The 22,530-nt window shown below is 41.7% G+C and overlaps 1 protein-coding gene across 2 annotated transcripts; it reads left to right on the plus strand.

Moving 5' to 3' along the window:
• The first annotated feature begins 1,389 nt into the window (after positions 1-1,389).
• On the plus strand, positions 1,390-21,457 carry adam11 (ADAM metallopeptidase domain 11). 2 transcript variants are annotated; one of them, XM_079182005.1, is made up of 26 exons: positions 1,390-1,680; positions 1,978-2,129; positions 4,658-4,734; positions 5,304-5,370; positions 9,684-9,766; positions 9,974-10,031; positions 11,803-11,872; positions 12,636-12,757; positions 13,684-13,758; positions 13,935-14,006; positions 14,840-15,006; positions 15,274-15,358; positions 15,532-15,622; positions 15,989-16,040; positions 16,360-16,459; positions 16,596-16,667; positions 16,925-17,017; positions 17,187-17,267; positions 17,360-17,410; positions 17,489-17,552; positions 17,722-17,827; positions 17,952-18,071; positions 18,362-18,530; positions 18,636-18,747; positions 19,359-19,449; positions 20,644-21,457. In XM_079182005.1, exons 1-26 carry the CDS (start codon positions 1,623-1,625, stop codon positions 20,684-20,686), a joined length of 2,331 nt encoding a protein of 776 aa, XP_079038131.1. In that variant the 5' UTR covers positions 1,390-1,622; the 3' UTR covers positions 20,687-21,457. The 2 variants fall into 2 exon arrangements, with proteins under 2 accessions (XP_079038131.1, XP_079038130.1); XM_079182004.1 differs by lacking the exon at positions 19,359-19,449.
• Positions 21,458-22,530: the final 1,073 nt, after the last annotated feature.

Genomic DNA, 22,530 nt, shown 5'->3' on the forward strand with positions numbered 1-22,530 from the left:
CCCCCCCCCCCCTTGGCTTAATAAGTGCTGACTCTGCGTGTAGGCTAAAGGAGAGCTGAATGGGAAGGGAAGGATGAGGGAAGGACAGCAGTGGGTCGATGTGTCCTGTTTGGCTCATCAGCCCAGCTGACACAAACAATATTTGATATCTCATCTCCGAGCCTTGTTACGTAACCCTCGGCTCTCCAGATTTGTTGGCATGAAAGTATGAGTGACCCCGGCCCAAACCACCTTTAATTTAGGAGACTATTTTTTGGAAAAGAATGTGGTAGTTGTGTCTAGTGAGATGTCATTTACAACTGGAAGTTTAGGGTTCAAGTGAGAAACAAAGCTCAAAATACCAAATACTCATCCGTCCACAGACAGGTTTTGTGTGAGGGGTGAATGGATTGTAGTTGGCAGTCATGTTTGATCATTAAAGCTAGTTATATCTTTAAATTAATAACTAGTCTTTTCAGTTTACGCAGCGCTCTGTGAACACTGAATATAAACGCTCAATCACCAGCTCTCGTCATTTACGATCTTCCTTTACAGATGTTGTTCACAGTAACTGTAAATGTTTCTTCTCATCCATGTTGGCTTAAAAGTTAGTTCAAAGTTTATCGTTTTGTCAGCTGCTGTTTCCATGCTCCAGAATAAATGTACAATCTCTATATAGATGCACACTAATTAGAAAAAAACGGTACTCTACATTTAGAATAGCATTATGTGTTAATTATAAGAGTTAAAAGGTCAAAAACTAAACTGCTTCATCAGGACTGTGGGTCTGGTTTGATCAGATTTGACTGAAAAAACACCAACTGTCATCACAATGTGATTTAACTGTTGAGGTTTCAGACATTGGCTTTTCAAACTGAGAGCGGCCAACTTCATACCATTGAGAAGGGAGAAATAAAGTTCTCTTTCAAGTGCAAGATCCAAAACTTATAACTGGCGGAAAGTTGTTCAGGCCAGCCAAATAATATTAGTTAGTTTATAGGTTCAACAGGTTCACTGATGACAAAAACATAATAACATTTGGCAAAGTTAATGATTAATATATTTTTTATTAGGTTTACTTCATTGCTATGATTAATAAAGGGGGAAAAAAACAGATTAAAACGCCATATCAAATGTATTGAAGACGTGTTATGTAACATGAACGTATCTTCATTTAAAATAATTAACATAATCCTAATTCAGACAGAAATACAATGTTGTTATTCATTCTTTAGTTGGTGAAGTCTACTATCGGGGTTACCCGGACCTGAGTTTTGGCCAAAGAGCGTGAGTGTGCCGCCAAACCCCACGTGCCCCTTATTTCCCTGTCCACTGCTCCGCGCGCAGCCTCATTGCTTCAATCAAGTCCAGTATCGTCAGACCGATAGAGGAGTGTGTGTGTGATGATGCCGACACCGACACACACCATGCTGCTGAAGCCGAGCAGCGGAGCCTCGCCAGGGGGCTTTTAACTCGCTTCAGGCGGAGAGGGGTTGAGAAATGCGGGCGCCGCGTTTAAAGGAACCCCGCTGTTCTGTTTGTCTTCACTGTCAACAACAGTCCTACTGCAGCTCCGCGCACGACTCCTATCGGCTCATTTAACGGCGCTACACCGAGGACATCCCTGGGACTATGTGAGCATCATGCTCGCTGTGAGGTGCCTGCTGTTCGCTGCAGTGTGTGCACGGTGCGCCGTGACAGGTAAGACGCTCCGACGCTTTTCTTTCATGTTATTATTTAGTGTATCACATGCAACCGATCCATCATTGGGGGGGAAAAAACAAATAAAATGTATGTTTTCTGTCAGTTATCGCATCCACTCAACCGGTGCAATAACAAGGACCGTGTTATTGTTGCATTGGTGCCAGCAAGCAGCTCGCCATCAGCTGTTGAATTCTGCAGAAATAAGACATTTAACCTCGCATCCAGATCCATAGACCCCCCCCCCACTTTGACTCATGCTGGCTGTGCACTGAACCTCCTCATGGCCTCTTGCAGGTCTGAGGGAACGGGTCAGTCTGGAAGGAAGGCTGCCGCCTGCAGAAGAGGTCGTTAAGCCCAAGCAGCTCCTGCAACAGATCCACTCCCAGGAGGAGCTGCTCCACAGCCGCCTAAACACTCGAGTCAAAAACTACACAGCCGAAGCGCAGGTGAGTTTTAGCTGCACACGTATTTAGCTATTATACCCCTTCATTTAATCTCGGTTTCTACATGTTCCTAAAAGTTGTTGTTGTGAACAAGGTCTCAGTAAATGGGTGTTATTTTGCGAGATAGTTTGTCCTGGCTCTTAACTTAGCTGTTTTTTGTGATACTTTTTTTTAATTGCTTTTACTATATTCTTTAAAGTTACACTCTTGACTATTTAGTACAGCCACATACCAACATGTACTGTACAGGTTCTGTATGTACCCCCACTCTGATAACCTTAAATTCTAACAACGAATATCTAAAAAATATTGCATAATAAATAGATGGATAAAAGAGTTGAAAAGCGAGAACAGAGAGATAAACATTGTTGTGTAAGTCTCTAGAAAATGGATCCACCCCTAACCTTCACCTGTACTCTGTCTCGGCCTGACTCACCCCTGTTTGTCATCTCTTTTGAGGTCATGTGTCTGTCTACCCCACTCTGTGACACCCCCCCCCCCCCCCACATGACGCCCAGCTCGCCCGGGCCATAACAGGACATTCAAAAAAAGTCAGCCCACCACCCCCTCCTCTAGCTGCCTCCTCCTTTCCAGTCCATTAGATTATATTTCTCACCTCTACCTGTCCTCTCTCGTTACCTTATAAACGCTGCCTGTCAGTCAGCTGCAGGCCTGTCAGTGGATATGACACAGGTCTGCCCTTCAGCTACCCTCGGAGGACAGCGTGCCATCTCAGGACCTCGCGTACCTGAGACTGTAGAAGCCCTCTAGGAGGTGGTGTGCTTGATGTTCATGGAGAAGGCTGACTGCTGTCACACAGTTAGTGACTAGATGGTGCACACAGTGGAGCATTTAACTAAGGAGCTAGAAGTAGAGTGACTGTTGGATGTCCATTTGTCAATTTAAGAACACAAAAAGGCCCAAAAAATTAAAAAAAGCAGGTTTAAATTCTGAGTGGTTCTTTCAACAGAGAGATACGATGGCCTGACATGAAATGTCTTTCCTATGGTCCTTGTTGCTCATTTAAGGTTTTACTACAAACTAAGATTAAGGTTAAACTTAGTCAATGTTTAGGCGTTTTAGCAACATCAATTAGCTTGTACTCATACTTGAGAAGATGGCAACTATTTAGCATTAATACTTTAAAATGGAGTTGGGTAACTATATATATTTTTTTGTTGACATCCTATTTGTGTCTATAGACCATATGAGTCCGTGTCTTGACTTGAGATACTGTATGGTGTGTCAGTGGAATATTTGGGCTTTTATGTTTAAATAATAAAAAAGGAATACAATTAACCGTCACCACAGTCAGAGCAGCTGATGCAGCTTTCTTATTTCTGCTCACAGGCACCATTGTGGGCTTTTTATTGTACTGTATATGGACCCGGCGGAGGTTTAGATTGATACTAAGTGGTTTGCAGAGAGTGCATGGCAATACTAATGAGACCTTCCTTTTAGCTTGGCCAGTAAGTAGTGCTGGGAGCCACCACAGAGCTCTGTGGATGAGACTGAGCTGATGAGCCCCAACACCCAGTTTTATCCTAAAAAGCCTCAGGGATGGACGAGGCTATCCCGCCTTCAGAGAGAGGTTCCCAAAATAGAGCGTCCTTTTCTTATGTTTCTTTGTTGTTTTGGTCTCTGTGTCTTTAAGTTATTTCATATTAAACATCCATCAATCTTCTTCCCTCCTTCACTTTCTATTTATCATATTCTGTCACATTTGTTCCTGAAAACATGAAATACCTGACAAATTAGTGAGTTATTTGTTTGAGTCAGCGTCTGGGACCAACATCATGCAGAGATATGAACTAGAGATGCAGCGGTTATCGATCTGAAAGTAAGCTCTAGACATCCAAGTACTTCTTTATGTATATTTTCTGTTCATCACTGTAAGTAGTAGACAGCACCATGCGACATATACTAGCAATCAATGCACAAATATTAATGCATGACCGTGACTAAGAGAGATGTAGACTCTGTACATGCAGCACCTGCATGTTTTTGGAACACCTTAAAAACATAACGATTGTTTAAAAAAAAAATGTTGACAGTCTCTTGTAAAGTGTAATGGCCTGTGGAATTATAAGGTTACCGTTTGATTGACGTCTGTTAGCGCAAGTATTGTAGCATTACTACTCCAAAAGCTACAGGTAGTAGCATTTAAGTATTCTGACAGCCCTGCGTAACTAATCCGAATATTGAGATGCGATCACAATGTGGGCACAAATGAGATAATGAGAGTTTTAATACCAGGTGTTCTTGCATACAAACCACAAAGTCGGTGTATCATAAGGATTATTACATCAGAACACAGCATAGCAAACTTGAAATTGGTCAAATAAGGCAATTCATTTCTAATGATTAAATTGATTTACTGTAGTGAACAAACCTGTAAAACTGCCATTAACAGACAGACATAATCAATCGGATTTAGTTTGAGTTTTTGTTGCTTCTTACTTTGGTATCTCAGTAATTTTAATCAAATGTAAATCTCACTCCAACTTCTCCTCCCTCCATTCCTCCCCTAGCCCGTCCATCTGGCCCAGAGCAGCTTCTTGGTGGAGGCCTTTGGCGCGTCCTTCATCCTTGACCTGGAACTCAACCAGTAAGTCAGCACATGCCTAATGCAAAGCATTCACACATCTGCACCATTGAGGCACCAAACCACAGTATGTTTAAGGGCGTGTTTACAGCAGTCACGGACATGACCATACTCGCATGCACACGCTTACTGCCTTTCTTCCTTCACTCGTCTGTCCCGCCCACCTAAAGTCTGTACTGTACATCCTGTGTGTTGGCATTAAACGGACTGGCTGCAGGCTGAATGTATACATTCCTCCCCTCCCCTCCCCCTCTTCTCACCCCACACATTTAGCTATAATGGACTGCGTTGATCTAATACCTTTCACTGGCTTTCTAAGCACTTAGAATAAATGAATCTATACACTTTTTGGTTTTCACTTATGAATCAGCCGTTTGTTGATCTAGACTCATGCAAGTCATAATGTCTGACTTGTAATGTTATTCTGTTAAATGGCTGTCTAGAATAATGACCCATAATTGGTGCCAGTAGTCACACAGTGCTGCAATCTTGCTTTTTCAAACAATTATTGAATTCAGGATGAAACTAAGTGTTTGAGTGATTAATGCTTTTCTCACTTTTTTTTTTTTCAGCAATCTGCTCTCTACAGACTACGTGGAGCGTCACTATGATGAGAATGGGCAGCTGTCACAGAATATGGTAAGTCTCGCATAGAAATAGTTTGACCTGTTGAGAAATACACTTGTTTGTTTTCTTGCCGAAAGTTGAATGAGAAGAGTGTTACCACTCTCTACTGTCTTATTTTTCTAGGATGGCAAAGGCATGGCTCGCCCTACCCTGCTTCTTATATTCTTACCCTGATATTCTTACCCTAACCTGTCTCGCTCCTCATGCCTAAACCTAACCAACCCAACCAACGAAGGCACCGAGAACTAGCCAATCAGAGGCAGAGTAGGGTGGGTTATGTCTTCGCCATCCTAGGGAATATAAATTGGCGTCCAGTAAATGCGATGCTAAAGCTAGCAGCAGGTTAGCTTAGCTTAACATAAAGATTGGAAACTGGGAAAACTGCTCGTCCCGTTATGTCCAAACGTAACAAAATCTACCTTAAAGCACCTCTAAACCTCACTAGTTAACATATTTTATTGTTTGATTTGATACTTTTTTACCTTTTGCACTGAACCAGGGCAGCTGTTTCCAGTAGTTGTGCTAAGTTAAGCTAATCAGCTGCTGGCTGTGGCATCATATTTAACATACAAACACGAGAGTGGTATCAATTTTCGTATCTAACTCTGAAGAAAATGATAAGCGTGTTTCCCAAAATGTCGTTTAAATAAACTTTTGAGAAATGCTGGCATCCTGGTGTATCCCCCTGAACCAATCGCAGCAGTGCGTTTTTATCCTTCAACTCAGGCAGAAATGAATTGAAATTAAAATGTTTTTGAATGTATAGGGGCTTGTGTAAACTGCTATGAAGATGTTCCGCTTCAGCCGACTGTTAGCTCATGTGTTTTGCTGCATTCTCTGGTTTCTTCAATCCGCACATCATTCTGAATATTTTGCATCCAAAAACAGCTCTCTGGCTGCTGATTGAATTGTTGATGTCGTCCTCTCTGTTGTGCCTTATGAAATTGAGCAAACTGTCCTATAATAATATTATAGTCTAGTTTCTTTACTAGACTCAAGAACATCTGGTAGAGACGGCCTCTTTCTGTCTGTATCCTCTGCTTTATTTCAGTCTCTGTCGCTCCCTCTCTCTTTCTCTCTCTGTCTCTCTTTTACTCTCTTTATCTCTGCCAACGACCACCTGACCAATCAGTACATGGTTTCCATGGGTACTAGCAGTCAGCAGCAGCAGCAGCAGCAGTAGTGTTGGTCTATTGTGTCGTGAGGGGAATTCAAATCATGTCCATTTACAGAAACCAACTAAACCAAATCTTACAACCACAGTGTGGCCTGTCCTTTGGAACCAGATGTGTAATATTGAGCAATTAATGAGTTTATTTGCAAAGGTCTAAACCAAACAAATCAAGGGACAATGTGTGCAGGGGGTGGAAAAATATGAATTTCATTATTTATCTACCAATGTAATGTTATATTATATAAAAAGATAGATGCAGATTATGTAAGAGCTAAATTATAAAACATAAATGTTGATGCATGTTTTGTAAAACTTAAATGAAGACTCATTTTGACAAACTATAAATTAGTAAGATGTTTGGGAAGCTAAGTCCTGGGGCATTTCTTTCATTCTCAAGAGCGATCGCTACACAATAGCAATGCGCACATTTTAATTCTCTGCATGTTGGACTGAGAACCCGGTGTATGTAGCCCCCTCCCACTCCCCCACCATCTCCACCTTTTTATTCATTTAGTTTTATTGACGTGCCAATAAATTCCTCCTGCTTTGATCGTCGCTTTCTTTATTGGTCCCTGTGGATCTATGCTCTTGCATTGAGCTGGTGACCGGCTCGGTCGGATTGAATCTCAATGACACACGAATAAAAGAGGAATTGAATTAGTGACGGGGATGTGCTGGAATTGATAGGAGCTGTTGTATACATGTTTTATTGTGCCGCTGAATACTCGCACTTCAATTCCTTACTTTTTATTTTCTGAAATTTCTAAATCGGTTTTGAGTGCCAACAAACTCTTTTTGATGGCGTCTAATATTCCTCACTAACTCTTTTGTTCCATCTAGTCTTCCTTTCACTTTACATTAGCTCCTATTGTTTCATTACCTTAACGCCGGTCCTCTCGGCTCAACAATGCTGAGTCAAAGTCCAGACAGCATGTAAACTCCAGCTTTTCTAATTCAGTTAGTTTCTACTGTCACATTTCATCTTGTCTCTCCGGGACGTAACTGTTTATTTGCCTTTTATTTGTGCTTGCAAGCAGTTTCTATTTCAAACGTATAGTCACTTCTAATGTAGTGTCCTGCTTACCTGTCCCTGATGATGTTTCATGTTTAATCCATGATTTTCTGATTCAACATGGTTTTATTTGCGTGTGTGAGTGGCCATTATTTGAAGTACATACATCTTGCTGAAAAGCACAATCAGTCGGTGTGTGTCTGCTGTGTTAGGCAATTAGATTTCCTCCATTTAGCCTTGTAATCCTACCTTTTTATTTATTTATTATCTTGCCCTGGACTAAGTGCTGTGGGCTGTCTCACTATTCGGTATGAATGATTGAAGTCCTTATCTTCCTCAACAGATGAACTGGCACTGAAACGAAATGAACTCTATGAAAAATACTGAATTATGATTGACAGCTAATTATTAGACATGCATAACTTCTTAAATGATGTATGTGTTTATTTGTATTTAGTGTTTTTGTATTTGTAATGAATATTTTTGTGGCGACATTGCTTGTGACCTCTACATCCCACATAAATAAGAGGAATTGAGATAAATGTCCGACCAATTACAATTGCAGGAGGGCGGTTGTAGTGACTTTGAATCTTACTTTTGTTTTGATTTCATCCCCCAAGAATGAAGCATATTTGTGCCAGTCAGTAAGTGGAGGCCTCGTCCCTTAATTGTGTCACGTGGACCTGGTGTAAAATCAATTAAAGCCTTTTAAGGTTTGCAATTTTTAACCGCTTCCTTCGTGTAATCAGATCAGTGTAAAACACCAAAACAGACACAATGCATTAACACTACCAGCACTGCGTGTCCTCTGAGATCGAACACATCATGTTTGGTGGACACGGATTCATTTTTGCGAGGTCGTACTTGATTGGACAGGGCATCCAGGAGATTTTTTCAGGTTTAAGTGGCAGCTCAGAGTAAAGGTTGACCAAGCATAAAGAGCAGCGTATCCACGTCGCCTCTTTTTCTTTTTGGTCCATCAGCCGTATCAGACAACAACAGGCTCAGGTGGCAGATATTACTTATTGGGGTTCATTACAAACACCTGAAGCTGGCACACACACACACACACTCCACTGTAATCTCCATCCACTTAGATGAATCCTGCTTGATTATAAGAAAATCCTCTCCGGAGTGTAATTCTGTCTTTTTAAGACAATTTTAACAATTTATACCAGCTCACACATTTAAACATGCAGTGGCTGCTTGACTGTCGGCAAGTCTCCTCTCCAATTGTTGTAATCGGATCGTTCCTGTACTGTGAGAGGCAGTGTGGAAACACTATATTCAAAACTTGATCATCCAGTCGAAGCCTTTCAGGGGATTATAAAGAATCTGGTGAAGTTATCTGGGGGTGAGTTGTACTGTTAACACCCTACAACAGTTCTGCCAAACTGAAAGGAAAGTTTGTCATTTTATCCGATATTAAAAGGGCTCTCCACAGAGTTTCTGACTTAAAAACACGTAAGCGAGAGGCACAGTCGTCCTCTGATGTCTAGTGTCAAGTCAGTATCAACTTACACACACTGTAACCTTGAGATACGACTGTGATATTCTTTGATTTTGTGCTGCAGGAAACTAAAATTGTTGCCATTGGGTAGTTTGTTGCCAAAGTCACTCATTAAATCAGAACAATGAGTTTTAATACTTTACTATAATACACTTTAATACATTGAATACAATTTCATGGTCAATGCATGCACAGAACTGACTTACTTCTGAAAATCTGTGTTGTTTGAAGGAAAAGAGTGCACGCTTACACCGACTTGACTCTACATTGAAACCCATTTGACCCCTGTCCTCGCACGTAAATTGCTCTCCCCATCACCCAAACAAACACACACACACACTGTACACACACACACTGTACACACACAGCTTGTCCTCGGTGGAACTCAACTCAGCTGCAGCCGCTGTAGGTGTAGGTTTCCTCAGACGCTAAGTTGACAGTAGTCACTGATATCCTTCAGTCGATCCCATCAGGTCGACAGTAAATACCTGCCCTTTCTTCTGTTTAGGGGCCAGGAGATCAGGGGGTTCACAGTCAGTGTTGGTTTCATTTTCTGAAATGTGACGTGAAACGTGTTACTGGATGATGGAGGGTTCATTGTCTCACTGTCATCTATGGTCTGTTTCCAGGGAGGCGAGCACTGCTACTACCATGGGCGCGTGCGAGGGCTGCCGGGCTCCTGGGCTGCTCTGTCCACCTGCCACGGCCTCCGGTGAGTCCAGGACTGTGTCACTTAGAATCTAGTCTGTCAGGACCCAAAGTTTGGTGTTTTTAAGTGGTTCTAATGTTTGAAGACTTGCTTTAAATGTGCATACAACACATTAGACGGCTCATTAAGCATCAACAAGTAAAAAAATCTATTTTCTTAAGCCTATTCCCCAGACAAACTGTAACATGCTGCTGTGTTGTTTTTTTTCAGGGGGATGTTTTCTGACGGAAACTTCACCTACGGGATTGAACCTGTTGGCAGTGGAGAGGTGAGTCAGGGAGGAGAAACTTAGCAGGGAGTATCAACTAGTATAATTAGTAGTAAACACAGGCATATCAAATTTCTTGGCATCAAACTGAGGCAGCAACAGGGTTGTGGCAACAAAAACAAATCTCCCAAAACTGGCAGCAATCATTCAAACTCAGCAAAATATAACCACAGTCTCACTTTCTCTCTCCAGTGTCAATGACTTACCGTCAGTCCAGACAGTGTTACTCTATCTCTGAGCTGCTGTATGGAAGGTATTGAGTTGACACACAATCCACCACCACTGAAACACATCTCCTGTCTCATATATGAGGGAGACATCGTCTCACACAGATACAGGGAGAGAGGAGAAATTTCAAATGAATGAATACAAAAGAAGCTTTTTAGATCTTTAAAAGAAATACTCTGATTTGATTGTAGAATAGATCTAGTATTAAAAAGAAATGGAAGTAAAGGAGAGTGACCAGAGGGAGTGGGGAGAAAGTGTTTAGAGTGGAAGAGGCTGAGCTTTTTTTCCCATTAAGAACCACCAGTAATCGAAGTACAGCTTTATTACATAGACTGGAGAGATGGATCAATAGCCTCCCAGCTCATCTTTAAAATCCTTCACTCCCTCCTCTCGCTCTCTCCTCGGCTCTATCTCAGATAGCTCATTTTCATAAAGTATTCATCCCGAGCTCAAGTGTACCACAGTGTCCAGCCGTGTTATTGCCACTATGACAGCCCAATGATTGATTCATTATGCATCAGAGCACTTTGCTTCCCGTGAACCATCTGCACTTCAGAAGACACGGCAGCGCTTTTTCACGCAGAGAAGCTTAGGATGAGAAGAGGTAATTTCATTGCTTGTATGTTGATATAGCTAGTATATGTTCAGGTCTACATATTCATGCTCTTTCACAGAGAATAGTTCTGCATTTTCACTTCAGTTGATCAGAGCCTGGTACACCTTTTTAAAGACCAAAGCCTGATTTTATTCTGACCTGATCCCCAATCTGCTGCTGTCTGATATGAGGCTTTTGGTGAAGTTTTACTTAAAAAAAATTTTCACTTCTCATTCCTTATTCCTGGAATAGTCAACTACCAAAAATAACAAAAAAGGTAAATTTTCTTTCATAAAAAGGACCACAGAAAAAAAAGGAACGACTTCTTAAGTAATGACCAACCTGATAATACATTGTATTATCTTGAACAGGTAAACCAGCCATTTCAAAGAGATGTATACATGATAAATCACAACTTAAATAAAACAACTATTTTATGCATGTGTTATTGAAAACGTATACAAATGTGAAATACTTTATAATGTGTTTCACTGTCTGCTGAGGTCTGACTAAGGTTTCCGTTTGGCTTGAGGTGAAGTTTTACTTAAATTAAATGTTCATATCTGTATCTCTCTTTCCGGTTCAGACAAACATGGATGCTGAACTCAAAGCGTTTATAGTTCAAATCTTCCGAAATAAGAAAGATGCAAAGAAGATTCAGGCAATTAAAGTTGCGTTAAATTGAGTCATAATTTCAAAACATGCAGCTAAGGAAATAAGTTCTAATGTAAAAACTCTTTTACTCTTTTTCTCTAAACTCAGTGACATGACTTTTAATAAAGTTATGTCAAATAGTAAAGCAATTTATTTCTCCCTTCTCTCTCGCTCTCTGTGTCTCTGTCTCTGTCTCTCTCTCTCTCTCTCTCTTTGTCTCTGTCTCTCTCTCTGTCTCTCTCTCTCTCTCTCTCTGTCTCTTTGTCTCTCTCTTTGTCTCTCTTGTCTGTTAAGGACACCGTGCAGAACGACCACATTGTGTATCGTATGCCGGACATTGACCTCTTCCCACCTCCCTGTCCAGGTAGGATCACTGTAAAACTGCACACCCGAGACTTCTCACAGTTACTTTTCCCTGCAACCAAAAGTATTTTAGTCCCTCCTGATGCAACGATAAAGGTTTGATGAATACAAAATCCCCGTCTGGTTCACCCTCTGATTCCTAATCCTCAGTGACAACATACCTGCTGCGCAAATCCAGCTATAATACAAATTATAGACATCTCACACTGTCTTGATTCTGACAAAACTTTGTTAACAGATCAGATTTGATGAATCCTGGCAGGATGCAGCTTGTTACCGATGAGCCAAAAGGCTGCTTGCCGCTACTTGTCTGAAGATGACATGTTCAGCCTTGTCCTTGACATTGCATGGATCTAAAACAATCAAGTGTTATGTAATACAAGTCTGCTTTTTGGTTGCTTTTTTCTCTCTCTGTCTCTCTCTCACACACACACACACACACTGCAGTGTACAGCGTCCTCCTCAGGTTGTCCAGCTGCCCTCCTCGCCCTTGCACTAAATGTCTCATTTGGCTGCCTCTTTGCTGCCTCTCCTCTTTGTCCCTGACACTCCTCCTTCCTGTTACCCAACCCCTACCGTTCCTCCTCTCCCCTCTCTCTCTCTACCTCCCTCCCATTTGGCCAGTTATACTCTCCCCCTTCCTCCTCTCTCCTCCGCCGGCTGTGTAATATTGATTTCTTCTGCAGATCAGTAGACTAAAATACATGGTTACATCCATCCCCGGACTGATGACTAGCCACTTTTACTCTCACTTACTTTCCCAGGATGCTCCTTGAACAGCACCGAGCCCGAGGGGCCTACAGCCGGTGAACTGAAGGATGGAGACAACTGGTCTGAAGAGGAGAAGCCTGCTTTTACAGAAGTCTTGAGACGCTCAAAAAGACAAGTTAGTTTCCAGACGGCCTCTATGAGTCTCTTTCTCACAACACACCTCCATGTACGCAGACAGATGGCCCGCCAGCAACATGTCACATCATTTACAGAAAGTGTCACCATGAGTTGAGTTGAGATAATGCAAACCCAATTATTATTTTACAGAGACGTGTGTCAGATGATGCCACATTTCCACACTAATGCTGATAGCTTGTCTCAGCTTTCATGCTAATAAGATAAGTAAGAAAAGAGAGCGAGGGGTGTCGTACATCTGGAGGAGCTTTCTAAAATCTGAGAATATTACTCAACTGATACCAACCGATTAATTGTCGATCATTCTTGTACTACACATTTCTGATGTAAAGCATATTGAGGGTGATGGTTAGCCGCTGCTGCATCCATGTTGACCCGTCAACATTCGTTTCTGTCTGTTCTCTTCTCACTGGTTTTAAATGGGCTGAGCTCAGTTGAAAAATGTGGCACCAATTAGAATTGAACAACATGTGAGACAGTTGTTGGGTCGTTTGCTTCAGAGTGATGAAATCTTACGAAATAATACCTAACTATGTTTATTTGTCACTTATTTAGTCACGAATAGTCAATGCTACCGAGAAAAAGATTAGAAGTTTTCACAGGCTTTAAAAGTAGTTTTCTTTCTTGTTAGACTCCTAAAGTCGTTGGATACAGAAGCTGCAAATTATGTTTTCAATATTCTGCTTAATGAAAGAATGACTGTTGCTTTCAAAGTTGTGTTTCCCTCTCAAGGACAAAGACTAGAGTTTCACAAGCATTAGCGCGTGCACGTGCGCGTGTGTGCTTCACCTGCTGGGTTTGTGTGTCTATGTGCGCATTGTGTTTATGTGTGTCTGTTCGTCTTGTGTGAAGGTGATTATGACAGCGGGCTCAAAGGTCTGTGTGGATTTCTTTTGCCCCCTCCAGGTGCGGCGAGGCCAGCGCACCGTCCAGACGGAGACCAAGTACATCGAGCTGATGGTGGTCAACGACCATGAGCTGGTAGGTGTGAAGCTTTTTCGTTTCCTTAACCCTGTAAGTGCTGCATGAAGGCATTAATAAGAAGTGAGCGTGACTTTCATTAAAATAGGGATTTTAATCCGCTGATGAGACTTTATAATCGGCACAGAAAAAAGATGAAAGGCAGTAACGCAGTAACGTTTCTCTCCTCTTGTTAGTTCGTGCAGCTTCGTCGGTCGTCCACTCAGACGAAGAACTTTGCCAAAGCGGTGGTGAACATGGCCGACGCGGTGAGTGGAAATACTGTTGAGGAGTTGACTATGATCTCTTCCTATCATCTTCTATTTATTTTTTTTAAACATGGCACCCCTTCATAGTGACTCTATTATAGGGAGTCTCTTGAGCTTACTAAAGGCAGTTGCCACAATTCGGAGCTTTATTCTCTATAGATGAAACTTTCCTGAGTGGGACAGCTGCCATCGCTTATCCACAAAAAGCCAACAAGCTGTTTTACCGTCTGTTTTGTTTTTAACCATCTTTTCTAAATGTCAACTATTTGCTTTCATCTATTGAATCCTCCACCATCATCTAACAGGGTATTTTTACGTGACTAATTTGAATGGCTATTTCTTACTTTGTCCATTTGATATGTTGTATAATGACCTGTTTATGTATGTGTGGCTGTGTATATATGTATAGCACCGGCATGGGAAACCCTTCACTGGCAAACACAGGGATGCTGGTTTCCATGGCAACCGACTGCTGCCTGCCGTCTCCCACTCGCACGTCTAGAGTAGAGATGGATTCTACTGTCTCCATCATCTGCAATATCTATCTCCCAGTTAACCCCTTCGGATCTGAATTTCTTCCAGTAGTTTATTTTTTTACTCTTCTCCCGATGGATGGAAAGAAATAGGGCTAAGAGGACACTTCTGATTACTATGTTATTCACTTCCACACACGTTTATTCTTTAATTTATACTTGGTTATTCTTTATTGTTCTTTCAATCCTTTCTGTTATAATGTGTTGTAATCGGTTATTGCTTCAATTGTTCTGAGGGATGATGGTAAGTAACTGTCGAGAGATACATTTTCCGTGTTTTTTTCCTTGTGATGTTTCCAGATCTACAAGGAGCAGCTCAACACTCGCATCGTCCTGGTGGCCATGGAAACCTGGTCTTCTGAAAACAGGATATCCGTGGGCGACGACGCTTTGCTCACCCTGCGCGACTTCATGAAGTACAGGAAGGAGAGCATCAAGGAACGCTGCGACGCCGTTCACCTCTTCTCGTTAGTTCAATCTCCTGATTGTAGCTGGTGGTCGTGTTTTTAGCTCTTCCTCAGACTTCTTCTTCTCTGTCTTACTCTTCATTTTATCCGTCTTCTTCTTCTTCTTCTTCTTCTTCTTCTTCTTCTTCTTCTTTGTCTTCTTCTTCCTCCTCCTTTTCTTGTTTCTCTTCTCTGTCTTCTTCTTCTTCCTCCTCCTTTTCTTCTTTCTCTTCTCTGTCTTCCTCCTCCTCCTGCTCCTATTATTAACTTTCTCTGTCTTCACCACAGTGGGAGGACGTTCATGAGCAGCCGCAGTGAGGCAGCCTACATTGGGGGCATCTGCTCAGTCACCAGGGGTGGAGGCATCAATGAGGTGAGACTTGTGTCCCTTACTTAGATTAGATTAGAGAGATTAGCAACAAATCATTGTGTTGGAAAATGGATATTTACAGAAGTAATTAATCATTCTCATGGGAACTTAGGCCGATTCAGTCTCTCTTCCCTCTTGTCGATATCATTAACTTGATTTATAATGTGTGTCTTCAGTTTGGCAGTGTGGGCCCCATGGCCATCACATTGAGTCAAAGCCTGGGCCAGAACATTGGCATGCTGAGAAACAAAGAGCGACTGGCTGCAGGTGAGACTAACATACATTGCAGATATCGGTTGAGACACAAGGAGTCACGGGAGGACAATCTCTCTTGACACGATTCAGAAACGCAGAGACATAAAAAGGCAATTTGCCATACAACCTTGTTACTTTAGGTACTGGTTTTAATCATACATTCCTATCTGCAGTATTCGCGTATTTGAGCAAGGCATCTTCAGGTTGTTTCAGATAACATTCTAAATGGAATTGCTGTTATATCTCAGATGAAAAGAAAACTGCTGCACTAACCGCTCCCTCGAGCAGTGAAACATTTTTTTTGTTTACAGTCATCAACTGTCTTGACAACAGAAATATTCTGTGTGTGTGTGTGTGTGTGTGTGTGTGTGTGTCCAGGAGACTGCAGGTGTCCAGACCCATGGCTGGGCTGTATCATGGAGGACACAGGGTATGCACCTTTTAATTTAGAATCAGTTTATCAGTCACCTGTAGCACTCTAAGCAATACTTCTCAAGTAGTCTGTGGCAACAAAGACGGACATATTTCACACCTCATCAAATTTATTTTGTCAAATTTAACCGACAAGACATACATGAGTATGAAATGTAGCTCGTAAAAGTACCAAACTTCATCTGTGTAAAATATTAACAGCATTTTTGTTGACAGGTTTTCATATTTATTCAGACTTTTGAAGGCTTTAGCAATATTGCAAACGTTGCCAACAAATGGCAATGAGAGATTTCTGTTTCTTTTTTTGTACTGATTAGTTACTACCTGCCCAGGAAGTTCTCTCGCTGCAGTATAGATGAGTACCTGCGGTTCCTCCAACAGGGAGGAGGCAGCTGTCTCTTCAACAAGCCCAGCAAGGTGAGAGATGGTCGGTCATCATCCTAGATTGTTCTTACCAAAAGTTAAATTGGTTTGAATGTATTTTCATTGTCCGTTCTGGTGATATGTATTGTTTCACTCTATAGTTACCCTGCTTGTGTTTTTTCTCTTGCAGTTGTTTGACCCACCAGAGTGTGGGAATGGATTTGTGGAGCTGGGAGAGGAATGTGACTGTGGATCACTCGTGGTGAGCACATTTGAATGAACTACTTTTATATTGCTTGTCTTATACACAAAGAGTATTAGGGCTGGGTTTAATTCGGCCTTAAACCTAATTTTAGAAGCCAATACTTACAGTCAAAACTAAATATTTATCTTTACAACCCCTCTGTCTTTGCAGTTAGTCAGATTGTAGTTGGATTGTAAGTGTAGTCAGTTATGCAAGTTTAAAAAACCTTGATACTCGTGACCTACAGATGTGCTATGAACATCTCTTACCCATAGGAGTGTGCACGGAGTGGAGCCAACTGCTGTAAGAAGTGCACCCTCACCCACAATGCCATGTGCAGCAACGGGCTCTGCTGCAGGGACTGCAAGGTGAGCCGCTTTGATGCAGCACTTTAACCGGAGAGTTTGTTGCTGTTTCTTAATTAAGGCCCCGATGGACTATTTATCCTCCCACCTGCTCAGTTCCACACCCCCGCCCCCCCCCCCTCATGTCTTTCTTTTTCTCCTTCCGTCTTCTTCTATGGGTGTTTTGTGACAGTACGAGCTGAGAGGGGTGACGTGCCGTGAAACTGTTAACGACTGTGACATCCCTGAGACCTGCATGGGAGACTCCAGCCAGGTAAAAGACACGCCTAAAGAATTTAGACATCTGACATCTGAAACCCCCCCCCACCATGATGAACGGGACGGATAATAATCTCTCTCTTTCAGTGTCCTCATAACGTCCACAAACTGGATGGCTACATGTGTGATGCTGGACAGGTAAAGTCATGCGAGTTGCTAAATGTTTGTTACTGCTTCGGGTTGTTGCATTTAATAGAACTTGTTTTCTTTCCTCAGGGTCGGTGTTATGGAGGTCGTTGTAAGACCAGAGACGGCCAGTGCAGGACGCTGTGGGGCTACAGTAGGTTTGGATTGGATATTGAGCGTTATTTCTAAATGATTCATGGCCCTTTGATGGTTAAAATGTCATGGCTCACATTTAGAATCTTTTATATTTTCCGAGACGAGCGTCCGTTAAAGCAAGGCCATTGGTTGTCGTACAAGTTAAACACTCTGCTCTCTCTTCTCAGACTCAGCCGACAGGTTCTGCTATGAAAAGCTGAATTCTGAGGGCACAGAGAAAGGAAACTGTGGTCCGGACTCCAGTGGTCGGGGATGGGTGCAGTGCAACAAGCAGTGAGAGAACAGCATGGCTTCATTAAATACATATTGATACATACACTTGTTTTTTTGCTTTATCAAATCTCATATTAGTTGAGTTTTTGTCATTATTAAATCGTTTTTTTTCCGTCTCCATCAGGGACGTCCTGTGCGGTTTACTGCTGTGCACCAATCTGACAGATAGGCCGAGGTTTGGTGAACTTCAGGGGAGGCTCACCAGTCTGACCATCCACCATCAGAACAGATACCTGGACTGCAGGTGAGGCAGCTTTTCTTCGGCTTCTTGGTTTGTTTAAACAGCAATTTGAAGGATTAAACAATTACAGTAGGCTGCTTAACATAATTTGGATTCACTACATTCAAAAAAAGATGACTGAATTTGAATTTGTGGATCTTATTGCTTTGGCAGTCACAAAGAGAGTGACCGACAGTATGTGTGAACACTTGAAAATAAAAAAGAATTATCAAAGTGAAAAGATGGGGACAAAAAAGGTAAAAATTGCCAAACAGCGCTTGAGTGATGATTATATGTGACCATCTGACCCACAGGGGCGGCCATGCAGTGCTGGATGACGGCTTGGATATGGGCTATGTGGAGGATGGGACACCATGTGGGCCAAACATGATGTGTTTTGAGCGTCGCTGCCTCCCCGTCACCACCTTCAACCTGAGCACCTGCCCGGGCTCCTCGTCCTCACGCGTCTGCTCCCACCACGGGGTGAGTGTGTCACTGAGTTTTGCCGCTGGAAACGCAGGTTTGTGGGTAGTAAACGAGAAAAGATATCGACGCTTCCTCTCGTTATTTTGTCTTTTTGTTTCGCAGACTTGCAGCAACGAGATAAGGTGCATCTGTGATCCGGACTACACTGGGAAGGACTGTAGTGTGTTTGACCCGATCATCATCCCCACACCGGCAGACCCAGAGAAACACAAAGGTGACTACGCTGAGCAGTTGGCTCCACATAGTCCTTTCAACAGACGGAACAGTTTCAGTTGTTCCTCACTAAAATAACCTGCTATGACATAGAAATATGCACAAAACAACAACAAAGACTAAAGTATGTATGTCAAGTACAACTTGTTCATGCAGAATGGTTTGAAATCTTTCATATAAGTAATATGAAGCTCATTTTACAGAAATGTGCAAAATGAGCTTCATATTTGGTGATTTGCAGGTTGTATTTTGTTGCACTATTTCTTGTTGTGCATCTTTCAAAGCAATAATCTTCTGTATCTTTTCTTTAGAGAGAGTATTTAAATAAATGGTGTAGGACATGGGGGGGGGGGGGGAGGAAGGATATTTTAACACCAAGGAGTCAAATCACAATTCAAACTTTATAGCAGTTATCATAACATCTTCTTCTACTTTTTCATGTTGGCTGAAAGTGTTTTGGGTCACATTGAACATCACTTTTTGATGCTTTCCAGTCAACAGAGATGCAACATATAACCATGTTTGGTCATTTTTGGTGCTCTGCACTCTCACATGATTTCCCCGCCCACCCCACCCCACCCCCCTCACTGGTTGACTCCTTCACTCCAACAGGTCCCAGTGGCACCAATATCATAATAGGCTCGGTTGCTGGTGCAATTCTGGTGGCAGCGATAGTCCTGGGGGGCACTGGCTGGGGATTTAAGTAAGAGCTCTGGCATGTCTCCATCTGTGTGTGCCTGCTGTGTTCCTCTGTCAGCTAACACACATGCCTGCGGCTCGCTGCTGAATGCTCCTCTGCGTGTTGTCTGATCCATACTCGCAACCGGAGACCATGTGGGTTTATCATTGATGCTGGCGGACGTGCGGTAGATGGGTGTCCGTCTGTGGGTTTTGTTAGCGAAGGAGAGCGTTAATGATCCATACTTACAAACCCTCATCAGTCCTTCGTCATAGCTAGTAAGCTCTTTGATGGCATTCGCGCCATGGCAGGAGATGAATGGCAGGAGCTTCACCACTTTGCAATATGTATGATATTTATTTTAATTTGCTCAAATCTGTAAGACTTTATGTGGGCTGTAGATGCAACATTTATATCATATATATATATATATATAATGAGCTGAATACTAGACAAGTGCTGAAACAGTCTGTCAAATAATCAACAATCAATTGACAGAAATAGATTAATCATTTTGAGTATTTTTTTAGGCAAAATTGGCTCACATTTTCAAATGTAAATAGTTTCTGGATTTCTTGGTTTTCTACGATAGTAAAGTATATATTTTGGGGTCAGTCAGACGAACAAGACCCCATGGTGAAGACGTCACCACGTCACCATCATTGTGATTTGAAGATCTTTTGGGTTTGGGACGGACGTCACTTTGTTCTCTGAGACATTACTCATCATTTCTGGATATTTTATAGACTCAATGATTATAGTTGATTCATCAAAAACACGGAGTGAAAACTGCTTTAAAGCTGTGTAGGTTTCCAACAATCCCAAATAACAAACTCTTTCCATGTTCCTCTCCGCACGACTGAATCTTTTTTCTGCAGTTAGTTTGCACGCTCTAAAATGCCGTCTTGCCTCATGCCTGCAGGATGCAGAGAAACTGAAATGCTCGTCTACGACTGTAGTCTTTTGCCGTGATCTCATGATTTATTTGTATGGAATATTTCGAATCTGCCTGGATAGATGCTTCAGACGTCCTTGATAACAAAAGATAAAAGAAACTTTAAATGCCTCTTTAATGCTTTGCTTTTAAGGCCTTGGGTTCATTGCATGTTTTTCTGCTTCCTGCGCATATGATAAAGTTGATAGTCGTACCTGTCTTTCTACTTCACTGTCTGTTTTGTCTGCTCCCTCCATCTTGTTCCTGCCTCACTGCGATTCCAGAAACATCCGAAGAGGAAGGTACGACCCCACCTTTCAGTCCTGATCTTAAAACGTTATCAGAGTCATCAATCACTGTTCATTATGGAAAACATAATGCCATTTGCTTTATAGGAATCCTCTGCTTCTTTATCAGCTGAGCAGCTTTAAAGATATTTCTCAGCATCACACACATTTCATCTGCTTTTACGGCCTTATTTTTCATCTTTCACACATTTTTATCTGATGTTTATTTGTATAGGGACGAGTATATAGCATGAACCAATGCCACATACCACAGTATTGATATAGCCTAGTTTGCAGTCTTCTTCCATATATGGGCCTTTAAAATACACAAAACGTAATGCAATTCTAGTATTAGGAAACATCGCTAACTCCTAAATCGTAGTTTGCTTTATTATTATTTGTACTGCATGTCCCCTCACTAACTTGGCTGCCATTTCTAGAATATAGCTGCAGTGTCGACTTTATGTCGACTGTAATGTTCATTTCATAAGACTTTCAATAATAAAATGTAACTCCTCTTTTAAGTTTTTGTTTTTGGTTATTATTTTATGATCTATCTGCATTACAGCTGCAACGATTAGTCATTTTTTCATGCATTTTTTCATTGAAATTCATGCAAAATTACAAACATTTAATGGTTCCAGGCTCTAAAAAGTGAGAATTTCCTTGTCTTATAGTAAATTGAATGTCTTTGGTTTTTGACAGTCAAAACCAGACATTTGAAGATGTCACCTTGTGCTCTAGGACATGATGATGGGAATTTGTAACTGTTTTCTGATGTTTAGCTGACCAAACAAGTAATTAAATGAAGTTCCAGTTGCAATTCCAATCAGTCTTTACCATGTTTTCATTCGTCTTTGCTTTCCTGTCTGTTCTATGAGATTCCTCAATGTTTGTCTTTCTCTTCCTCCCTCCTCCTTTTATCTTCCCCTCATCTTCTTTCCCTCCTTCATTCCTCTTCTCTTTCCAGAAATTCGTGAGTGTGAGTTGTATCTCTTCGCCGTCCTGTCTTCCTTACACGGTGTCCAGTCCGCTCTGAGGATACAAGACAAAGATATCTTCCACTTTTGATCCCTCAGACCTTTTCTGTTTCCTTTTCTGATTTCATTAACGCTGTCTCCTTTGGTATTCTCCTGCTGGGAAGCCTAATTATTCTTTGTTTAACTGCAGTATGGAAGTTGCCATCAGATCTGAAAGACTGTCGGGGGTTTTCTGGTTCCAAATGTTTGCTTTGGTGTCATGCTCACTTTTTATTTTCAACATTTCCAGGACACACAGACACACACAGCCCTTAACTGAAGTGTGTTTACTGAACTTTTCGGTTAGATTTTTACCTTCCACTGGTTACAGCTGATATTCTGCCATATCGACTGTTATTGTGTTTTACCCCTTTAAGTAATTTCTTGGAAGAAGGTCATGTACTACTTCTAATCTGGACTCTTTTGCGAAGTCTTCTGTTTTAAAAGTTATTTAACCTCATGGAGAACACCACCACCTCCTCTCAGTGGTGTGACTTTAACCGCAATAGAAGTGTATGAAAATAACAAAATAGTGAATGTTGACATTTTATCAGTCCTAGATGAGGTTTATTTTGTGTGCTTGGCCTTTACATTCCCCGGTGATAGCCATACTTTCTCTTATGCTGCCGTTCATTATCAAAGTCCATCCTAAATCAATGCTTCTCCATAATATGCATTAATGTATGAATGTATATTTCAGGCCTGCAAGGAAGCTAGTTGTGTCTCCGTACTTTTTACTTCAGACAGTTGCACATGTAAACACCAAATGTTTTATCCCGCTGTATAATATGTAATCTATATACAGCCAATATGCATACGAGTATGCTGAACATGGGTGCTGATGTACAAAGTGTATCATAAGGTT

The sequence above is a fragment of the Pholis gunnellus genome, assembly GCF_910591455.1.
Source record: "Pholis gunnellus genome assembly, chromosome: 21".
NCBI classification, from domain to species: domain Eukaryota; kingdom Metazoa; phylum Chordata; class Actinopteri; order Perciformes; family Pholidae; genus Pholis; species Pholis gunnellus.

Bases quoted from the DNA above. Each gene is read 5' to 3' on its own strand.
- adam11 (XM_079182004.1), top strand. From the start codon at position 1,623: ATGCTCGCTGTGAGGTGCCTGCTGTTCGCTGCAGTGTGTGCACGGTGC. The intron at 10,032-11,802 runs GTGAGTCAGGGA...TTGTCTGTTAAG, and splicing joins AACCTGTTGGCAGTGGAGAG to GACACCGTGCAGAACGACCA. The intron at 18,072-18,361 runs GTGAGGCAGCTT...TCTGACCCACAG, and splicing joins AACAGATACCTGGACTGCAG to GGGCGGCCATGCAGTGCTGG.